This window comes from Notamacropus eugenii, chromosome 5, assembly GCF_028372415.1.
Source record: "Notamacropus eugenii isolate mMacEug1 chromosome 5, mMacEug1.pri_v2, whole genome shotgun sequence".
Taxonomy (NCBI): domain Eukaryota; kingdom Metazoa; phylum Chordata; class Mammalia; order Diprotodontia; family Macropodidae; genus Notamacropus; species Notamacropus eugenii.
In genome coordinates this window covers 324,457,797-324,468,152 of record NC_092876.1, presented here as the reverse complement: position 1 = coordinate 324,468,152, position 10,356 = coordinate 324,457,797, and the positions used below count along the sequence as shown (strand labels likewise).

The window sequence follows — 10,356 nt, the reverse complement described above, 5'->3', positions numbered from 1 at the left end:
CCTCAGCTATGAATCTATACATATTTTCCTTTAGCTTACCTAAAATGTTTCCATCTGCCCAGTATGCTTCTTTAGACAGTTTAATGTAGTTCTATTGAACTAATCATTGCTGATCTCTGTGTACCAGGCACGATGGTGGGGAAATAAAAGAGAAAATGACCTTCAAGAAACTTATGGTATATCTGGGAAACCAAGACTAACACAATTAAGGCATAATTCCTACCAGAATATCATTAGATCCTAACATGTACAGGCAGGGTCTGCTGGAGCTAGCTTGTAGTGGCTTGAGAGAGATCATTGTTAAATTTTCAGTGTCAGTATTTATACCTTGGAAATAGCAAATGCTACAAATCCAGGCTTGATTTATTGTTTTGTTGATTGTATAGATTTAAGAAAGTAAATAAGAACGATTTAAGAAAGTAAATAAATAAATAAAAAGTAAATAATGCAGATTAAACTTAAAAACCTGTGCTGCATACATTCTTTTTTCCACCCTCACCTGATTGTTCAACATTTACCAGCACACTTCTGTGTGTAGTTCAGGAAAAGTCAGTTGGAACCCACTGGAAAAGGCTCGTGGAGGAACTGGTCACTGAAGGATGATTAAAATTTGGATTCCAGAGAAGGGAATAGGTCACTCCAGATGGAAGCATAAGACTATAGAAAGAACACTTCTGATCCTTATAAGCTGAATGACCTTTGGCATATTATTTCATTTCTCTGGACCTCAGTTTTGCCATATGCATCTGAGGACAGGAATAGATGATTTCTAAGGTTCCTTCTAGCTCTGACATTTTAGAATTTCTTGGGAATAAGACAAACAAGTGTTTAGAGGTCTGATTAAATGAATGGAGTATAGGGAACACTACGTAAACAGTCTAGGTTAGAGTAGAGGGTTCATGTTAGAGTAGTGAAAGATAAGTGTATTAAATAGAATAGGGTTAAGTTGTACGTGAACCTGAATGCCAGGCTGAAGACTTTAGCCTTGAGCTGAGAGGCAATGGGATGCTCCTTAAGTTTCATGAGCAGAGTTATGTGCTGGACCAGTGGAACAAACATGCCCTTAGTTCAGTTGAATGGGGGAATCACAAAGATTGTAGGATACCTCAGAACCAATGCTATCAAGGCAAGAGCAGAGTGGGAATAGGCCAGGGAAGAGATCATCTAGGTGTGGTCACCAGAAGGAAGGAGTGTTATCTGTTTTTTTTTTTTTTTAAAGAGAGGAGGGCTCCAGATGAATGATTTCACTGATAGGGAAAACTCAGCGAGGGAATTTTTTTTACCAGTACAGATTGGCAATTATTTCAAAATTTACAACTTAAGAGTTACCTGAGGCACTAAGAAATTAAGTGACTTGCTTGTGGTGGCACAGCCAGTATGTGTCAGAAGTGGAATTTGAACTCAGTTCTTCCTTACTCAGTCATTGGCTTGCCATCCAGTGTTCTTGGTAACTCTTTTTTTTTTTTTTAAAGTAATTATCCTTGTGAAGCCTAGTTATTTCTATGCTTCTATTATTTCTATCAGAGGTCTGATCACCTTGCTGTGTTTCCATCTTATTCCTCTATAGTTCTGCTCATTATCAGGGAAGCTCATGATGCAGTGATAGCACCTGGTAATTTCCTTTTCTGAGCCGCTGATATTAGGATGTTGGGAGAGCTTCCTTGATCAATGTACAAACTAAAGTGGAAACGCAGTTCTCAGGAAGGAAAAGGAGGGCGGTGATTATTTGTGATATTACAGGAAGGAGAGCAGGTTGGCATTATTGGACAGAAAAGAAATTTGTAAAAGAGTTTCAAACCATGCCATGGTGTTTAGGGAGAAGGTGGAATCTTTTTTGCTCAGATCTGATGCTTCTCCCTGTTTTTTGGTCATGTTTTCATCTCTCACTTCTTCAAGCCAAGATTTCCAGGTGTACTGCTATTTGTGAGGGTGGGGGAAGGGAAGGCATATGCCCATACCATTCCCCAAGAAAGAGGCTATGCCAGATTGCTCCATGTGGCCCCTTGCTTTCCTTACACCTCCAAGCCCTTTGACTTTAACTTAAATGCTCCTGACATTCCCTTGGGATCTGACTGAATTCAGACATGACATTTGGAAAATTCCAGAAAATGTGGTACCTATGGCTGATGTGAATGGAAGATAATTTCACATGGGCTTCTGGAGACATTTGGGTGGAAGATTTTTGGAGAACTTCCAGATTGGCAGATGACACTTGCCTGAGAACAGGTTTTGCCCTTGCCCGAACACCTGCCCAGTTCCTGTCTCACAGTATGGGGTTGTGGGGAAGAGGGATGCTGGCCAATGGAAATGATTGGAAATTCCTTCTGAGGATAGCTTCATAATCATTGCCCAAAGGGCTGCCATACAATTAGGCAGATAAGGCTTTCATACAATATGAGGGATGTTGCCAAAAGACCTCCCTGCTCCCAACACTCCTGATAGCCTGGTTCAGTGCCAGGAATTCCTCCCTTGTCCCTTTGGTTTCAGACACAATTTACTGCCAGATTCCTTCCTCTCCCCTTCTCCCCATTCCATTCCATCTCCTCTCCTTCTCCCTTTTTCTCTTTCAACCAGGTCTGTGAGTATGGGGTATTCCCAGTGAGGAAACTCCCTCTATCAATACAGATTAGCATTTTGCCTGCAATTTAGTGTTATAGATTTGCCTGGGACATTAAGAGTCTTACCTATAATCACATATTCCACTTTTCCAAGGTGAGTATAACCTGGAAGATGTAAGTCTTTAAAAACTAACAGCACACTAATGCACTCTTAGTGGAGTATGACTGATCCAACCATTCTAGAGAGCAATGTGGAACTATGCCCAAAGGACTATAAAACTGTGCATGCCCTTTGATCCAACAATACCACTGCTAGGTCTGTATCCCAAAAAGATAGAAAAAGGACTATATGTACAAAAATATTTATAGCAGCTCTTTTTGTGGTGGTTAGAAATTGGAAATCAATTGGGGAATGACTGAACAATCTGTGGTATATGATTCTGATGGAATATTATTGTGCTATAATAAATGATAAGCAGGATCATCTCAGAAAAACCTAGAAAGACTTAAATGAACTGATGCAAAGTGAGGCAAGTAGAACCAGAAGAATGTTGTACACCTTAACAGAAATATTGTAATGTGAATCATAGCTATTTTCAGCAATATAATGATCCAAGATGGTCCCAAAAGGCTCATGATGAAACATGCTATCTGCCTCTAGAGAAGAACTGACATTGTCTGAATACAGACTGAAGCTTGTTATTTTTTCCTTCCTTCCTTCCTTCCTTCCTTCCTTCCTTCCTTCCTTCCTTCCTTCCTTCCTTCCTTCCTTCCTTCCTTCCTTTCATTTTTCATTTGAGTCTTCTTGTACACAATGACTAACATAGAAATGTTTTACATGATTGCACATGTATAACTCATATTGGATTGCTTACTGTCTCAGGGATGGGGGAGGGGAGGAAGGGAGGAATAGAATTTGGAACTCAAAACTTTAAATAAAAGTTAAAAATTGTCTTAATATGTAATTGGAGGGAGAATAAAATATTATCAAACAAACAAACAAACAAAAAACTACCAGCATTTTGTCATATGTTCATTTATCAGAGATTGGCACACTAATCATTTAGCAAGACCCTGAGGGATTTGGGGACACATTTCATAGACAAAAATTGCCAAATTTGAGAATTAGAAGGTACCTTAGACACTATATAGTCCAACCCATACATGGAATGAATCTGCACTCTAACACACCTCACAAGTGATTATCCAGCTTATGGCTGAAGACCTCAGAGGAAGGGGAACCTATTATCTTTCCAGGCGTCCAACTCTACTTTTGGACACCTCTAATTGTTGTTTTTCCTGACATCAAGACTAAATCTACCTTTTTGTGCTTTCTACTCATCACTCCTGATTTTTTCTTCATGGACAAAACAAAACAAATCTATTCTCCCCTCTGTAGGACAGCCCCTTTACCACTTGAAGATAGCTGTCATATTCCCCCATGAGTATTCTCCTAACTAAATATGCCCAGTTTCTTCAACATAATCTCATATAAATGAACTCAAGGCCTTTCATGATCCTGGTTGCCTGTTATCAATATTTTTCAGCTTATCGATGTCCTTCTTAAACTGTGATGCTGAACTGAACTAAATGCAGTACTCTGATGGAAGTTTGCCACATTGTTGTTGTTTGCCCTTAGCTTTTGAAGGGGCCCAGTGACCTCATGGGGTGATGCCTTTACTTGTGTGTAAATTTAAGTGAGGCAGACTTGCACAAAGTTGTTAGTCTCACTCTCTCTTCCAGTTATGGAAGTTCAGTGGCAAGACAAAAATTAGGATGACTGGTGTTGGCCTGGGAGAGTGAATGGCCTTGGTGTCTTTGATGTCTGACCAGGCTCCAAGCACTCTATAGCATCTGCTTTGGCTGTCTTCATGGCTGTTGGAATAAATTGTTCTCATGCATCACCTGTGGGGATGTCCTCACATGTTTAGGGTAGGCATCTTCCTAACTCACAGAAGGGTTTAAGGCCTGTCAATTACCCTTAATCTGGTTTAGCCTGTCTGCCAACATGGTTTCACCAGGGTGTGGCCACTGTGCATCTTGTAGTTCTTGGAGCCACAGGTGAGAGTTGGGTGACCAGCTGGGTATCAAAGGTGGGTAAGCAGTCCTGCAAAGGGTTGGTAAGCTCTCACACTAGAAGTGCTAGTCTTCCCTCAACACCCCATACACCCCAAGTAGAATATAGTGGAGCAACTTCCTCCAGTTCACGTTGACTATGGCCTTCTTAATGTAGCTAAAACTCATATTAGTCCATGGTCATACAACTAGTAAATGCTAAGAGGTTGTCTTTTCTGCTAGAAAGCATTGGATAAATTAACTTCTACTGAGGTATTAATGACTAACAAAAAGTTCACAGTCACCACACCCTGGGGGGTATTTATGTTTAGACCTACATCACTGCCAAACCCAAGGAAAGGCTCTTTAATGGTGGGATTTCAGGTATCAACTTCAGGCTGGTGGGGAAGTTATTTTGGGCCAGGAGAATGTTTGTGGTTCTTTCGATACTACATAGACAACATCCTACTTATAACCATGGCTGGTTCTGGCAGAGGATCATACAATCAGTCTAGCTTTATTTATCTAAATCTTAAGGCCAACTCTCTCTCTAATGATAATGCACCTGATGATTCCCAGTCTAAGAAGCAGGTCCTTTGCTGGATCCTTTCCCAACTTTCACTGAGATCTAAGAGGCAGGAAACCATATCTGACTTGTCCTTAATAGAAATCAATTCTGCAGAGAAAGCAATTCTTTCAGGTAATTAGGTATGTTGATGTTGTCCACTAACAATTCATTGTTCTTGGCACCTGCCAGTGGTTATTACCACTGCTAAACCTTTATTTGTACTCTCTGCCTGTCAGTGGGGTCTTCTCATTCTTTCAGACTATTCAAATTCTATTCATCCTTAAAGACCCAGCTCTTGGTCCTCTTTGAGAACAACAACAACAGTAAGACCAGACTCTAACTGCCTCTAACTTACCCATTCTTTGACCTTCAATAGCACTTACTGCCTGTTCTATACCACTTATCATTCATAGTTTGTTGTCAAGTTGTTTCCAAAGCATCCATTTAAAAAAACTAGTTTTTTCAATAAGAAAAAATATGGTTTCTCTCCCTTCCTCTTCTTCCTGCACTGGAAAAAATGAAAACAAAACAAAACAGGACTGTCATAATAGATATGTATAGTCAAGCAAAACAAATTCTCACATTGGCCACATCAAAAAATATATCTTTTAACATGTATCTTGAGTCCATAATTTGTCAGGAAGTGGGTATCATACTTCATCATGAACCTCCTCTAGAAATGTGGTTAGTTATTGCACTGACTAGAGTTCTTAAGTCTTTTTACAGGTGTTTATCCTTACAATATTGTTATTACATAATAAGTTCATAAAAGTCTTTTCAGGCCTCTCCAAAACCACTCCTTTCATGATTTTTATAGCAGTATAGAATTATTTTCATATACCAAAATCTGTCCAGCGATTCCTCAGTTGTTAGGTACCCATTTGATTTTTAGTACTTTGCCATCACAAGAAGGACTGCTATAAATATTTTTGTACAGTTAGTTGCAGGTATAGTTCTAATAGTAGTGTTGCTGTGTCAAATAGTATACACAGTTTAACAACTTTTGGGGCATAATTCCTAATTGTTTTTTCTAGAATGACTGAATCAGTCCACAATTCCATCAACATCCTTCAATGTGCTTGTTCTCTCATAAATGCTACAAGAGTAGTCATTTTCCTTCTTTGTCAACTTTGCCAGTCTGATCAGATGGAGCCTCTGAATTACTTTAATTATTACTGATTTGGAGCATTTTTATATACCTGGAGAACTTCTCTATTCATATTCTGTAATCATTTACAGCTGAGAAAGGAGCAAGGACTGTGTCTTATCCTTCTCTTGTATTTCCCATAGCACAGCTTTGCCCAATACTGGGCACACAGCTGGCACTTGTGACTAGAATATATTGGTTGTTGAATGCATAGATTGATTATTTGGAAAATGGGACATCTTGAGGGATTTCCCCCTCACTAAATACTACAGTGTACATCTAAAGAAAATCTCAACATCTAATAAGGAAGGAAAGCCTATATATATCCTGCCTTTTCTCCAGGTGCCTTTTGTTCCACTTTCTAATGGTAAATGTTGCCCAAGTACACCCAGAGAACATTAGGAAACTCTCCCTTCTGTGGTTACATGGTGGGGATATCACAGGGAGCCCCAGCCTTTTGCAAATTGGGATAATGGATGAGTCTGCAGAATTTGTTTTTGTGGCCTGAAATTCAGTGTGGCAAGGTTGAAATGACATAAATAAAAAGGACCTTTTTTTTTTTTTTTATCATACCTCTATATGTCCTTAGCAAGCTTAGGTAAGTCACTTTACCTTTAAGAGTTCTCTAATCTCTAACTTTATTGAGAGTTCTTTTTATTTTCTACTTCATGCATTGGTTATGTGCTTTGCCCTTTGAAGCCACACTGTTTCCTCAGCTGTAATATTAAGGGTTTCGACTTAGGTGATCTTCAAGGTCCCTTCCAGCTCTGAGATTCTATAAGTTTGTGACTGTGACGTTTTGTTTTAAAACAAATCACACTCATCTTACTCTCTTATAATTTCTTTCCACAGAAGCAATTATAAAGAGGAAGCATGGAGCTCAGAAGGGGAAAGACCTTCATCAAATCCAGTTTACAGATTTCTAATGAGAAACCACTAGTGTCAGAGGCTGCCTTCCGGAGTAAGGAAGCTGGGGCATTCAGGCCAAGGATAGCAGGAACCGATGGAAGGCCTTTGGAAGAGGAGAGTCAGAAAGCAGGATTGGCTTCCCACAAACACTATAGGTTCTCCAACAAGGTGACCCGTTTGATACCTGATGAGGACCTCAGGGCTTCTTGTGGGTCTTCCTACAAACTGGTGCGGAAGAGTAAGACACATGACTGTGTGATGGGAGCAGACAAGCCTGTAGGAAGGCTGGTTAATAGTATTAGCTTTTCTGGTCTGGGAAGTCACCCAGAAGCCCATGGTAGGAGAGCACCAGCAGGTACCCCTAGCCCATCCAGTTGCAGTGGTCAGCAAATGATTGATTACCGTCACTTTGTGCCCCAAATGCCCTTTGTGCCAGCTGTGGCCAAGAGCATCCCCAGGAAGAGGATTTCTCTGAAAAGATCCAAGAAAGGTTTCCGGGATATATTCCACATTAAGAAGAACAAGTCAGAGAGTCTGGCTATGCTGATGGGGAAAGGCAAAAACCTGCCATCTCCAGGAGGTGAGGGGGAAATGTCTGGAAGGCTAGGCAAAACCTTCTTCAAACCTGGGGAGACATTGGCTTCTGATAGTTTGGCTCAGGACTTGTCTGACAGTGAGGTACAGTCAGATTCTTCCTATGATTACTGTGGGGCCTTATGTGAAGATGTGGCTTCTCTTAAGAGCTTTGATTCTCTTACTGGCTGTGGGGAGATCTTTGCTGATGAGGTGTCAGCCTCATTGGAGCTGGAGGGCAGCCAGGAGATTTTGAACCGGAGGCCAAGAGCCAGAGAAAACACATCTGCCATGGGTTCTTTTCAGGGTGGGGTAGAACAGCTGGCCTCACCAGCTCAGAATGAGGCTACTGACTTTGCCAAGTTCTGGGACAACATCAACTGGTCAGTGAGGCGACACCAAAGTGCATTGTTTGATAGCAAGCTAGAGGGTTCCAAGGGTAGTGACCCTGGAAGGCCCAAATATGAGCCAGCTATGCTGGCTGATCTTCCACTGTCTCCTGGTGGTGACCCTGACAGCTCCAAAGATAGCTCCATAGATACTGGAACTCCAAAGAGTGAGCATCAGGAATCCACCTCCACCAGTGATGAAGGCTATTATGATTCTTTTTCTCCAGGCTTAGAGGATGATGGAAAGGAGGCCCAAAGTCCAGGGGCACCCAGTGGCAGGTTCCCTCGGGATAGCTATAGTGGTGATGCCCTTTATGAGCTCTTCTATGACCCCAGTGAGACCAAGATCAGCCCCATCCTGGATGATGACCTGTGTGTGTCGGAGAGCCTTTCTGAGCAGGCAGTCGAAATTCCCCTGTCCATTTACAGTTTCCATGTAGGGGCTGAGGAGAACCTGGCTCCTCAGCCAGCCCTGGACATCATCAGCCAGAGCTTCCTTCACAGCACTTGGAAAGGGAAGGAATGCCTTTTGAAGCTGTGTGACACAGAGCTCTCCCTCACCATGGGCATCATTAACTGGCTCCGCAGGAACCCAGAGCTTGTTTCCCCCTCAGATCAGGCCCAGACCCTGCCATCACCAATAAAGGAAAATGGGGACCCTCCTGCCTGTTTGGGTCTCCCATTAGGCCAAGAAGCAGGAGGAGCAATGATTACTAAGGGATCCAGGAATGACGGCTCAATTGGGAAGGAAACTGACAACCCAGAACCACTGTCTTGCCCAGAACAAGTGACCAACAGGAGACATTTTAACCATGGGACAGTAGAAAAACATACAGAAATCCCTCAAAGGGAAGATCACTGTCTTGTGATTCCAGATGAGGGGTATAGATGTGCCTCAGATGTGGGCAGGTCCTGGATGGCTACCATGCCTCACCCCACAGCAGGTGGATGGCAGATATACTTGCCTGAGAAGGATCTGGGTTCCAATGAGGGTAGGACTCTAGGTGAGGCTCCTCCAGCCTCTGGAGATCCATTGAAAGAGCTTCTCCATCACCCCTCACAGGTATCCACAGAGAAAGGAAAAGGTCAGTCTTCACCAGAGGCTTCCTCTCGGCCAATAGAGGCAGGAGAAGTCACTCTAGCAGATGCCTTGGATGAACACAAAGCCCCAAGTCCATCTTCCTGTCCCAGTGCGCATGAAAAGCCAAGTCCACCCTTGAGCCTAAGATGCTTCCGAAGTCAGACCAACCCTGGCCTTAAGAGGGGTGAACCTGACATAATGCCAGTCCTGGAAAGCTGCATAACACAGGTGGCATCCCTGAAGATAAGCTATGAAAACAAACCCCTCGCTGAGTGGTACCTCAGGAAGGAAGAGGGCAGTGCTCTGTGTAAGAGACAGAAAGTAGGGAGCCACTGTGTCTTGCTACAAAATGAATGCAGTTGTAACCCTGCCAGCTCTGGATATCCCTTTCTCTCTCCAACTGGGAAGCTTCAAGAAATACCCATGAGCCCAAACCAGGGACTAAGTCCCTGGAATAATCAGAAAAGCCAGGCAAATTTCTTAAATCAAATGAGCCAAGTCTCATCAAATAAGATCAAATTTGAATATGCTCAGCTGAATGGTCAAACCCTTTCCTACATCCAGGACCTTCACCTCCAGCTCGACCCTGGAGACCCCTCTGTGGCTACACAGGAGGACCAACCAAAATTCATACCTCTCTTTGCCTCCAGTGGCTCAGGGAGGCCAGAAGCCTTTCCTCAGGCCTCTTGTGCAGGTAGCAGCTCCCTACAAAGCGTGTGCCCATGTTCAGACATAAAGATACCTGGTCCTACCTCTGGGATCCCCCCGGAATGTCATCATAACCTTCCCACCTGTGTGGGGGCCCTGCCCTGTCATGCTGAGGCGATGGCTACAAGACCGACTGTGGCTGAGACCAACCTATAAGAACCTCTCTAGTGAAAGGAGGTGAGTTTTGGTAGCAAGTTAAGCAAGCAACCTAAAAATAATAAAAGAACTAATGGTTACTATTGTCCCTTGTCTTTGAAGGCAGGGCTAGGTGGAAGATATGACTGTTCCAGTCACTGCCTTGGGATGAGAGCAACATTTGGGGAGTTTGCTAGGAACTTTGAAAAGTAAGATTGGATGTACTTTGTCAT

The 10,356-nt window shown here is 42.6% G+C and overlaps 1 protein-coding gene across 1 annotated transcript; it reads left to right on the top strand.

The window, feature by feature from the left end:
- The first annotated feature begins 7,186 nt into the window (after window positions 1-7,186).
- Window positions 7,187-10,144, top strand: AMER3 (APC membrane recruitment protein 3). The gene has a single exon (XM_072617023.1). It carries the CDS (start codon window positions 7,202-7,204, stop codon window positions 10,142-10,144), a length of 2,943 nt encoding a protein of 980 aa, XP_072473124.1. The 5' UTR covers window positions 7,187-7,201.
- Window positions 10,145-10,356: the final 212 nt, after the last annotated feature.

Coding starts and splice junctions, on each gene's coding strand:
- AMER3 (XM_072617023.1), top strand. CDS start 7,202: ATGGAGCTCAGAAGGGGAAAGACCTTCATCAAATCCAGTTTACAGATT.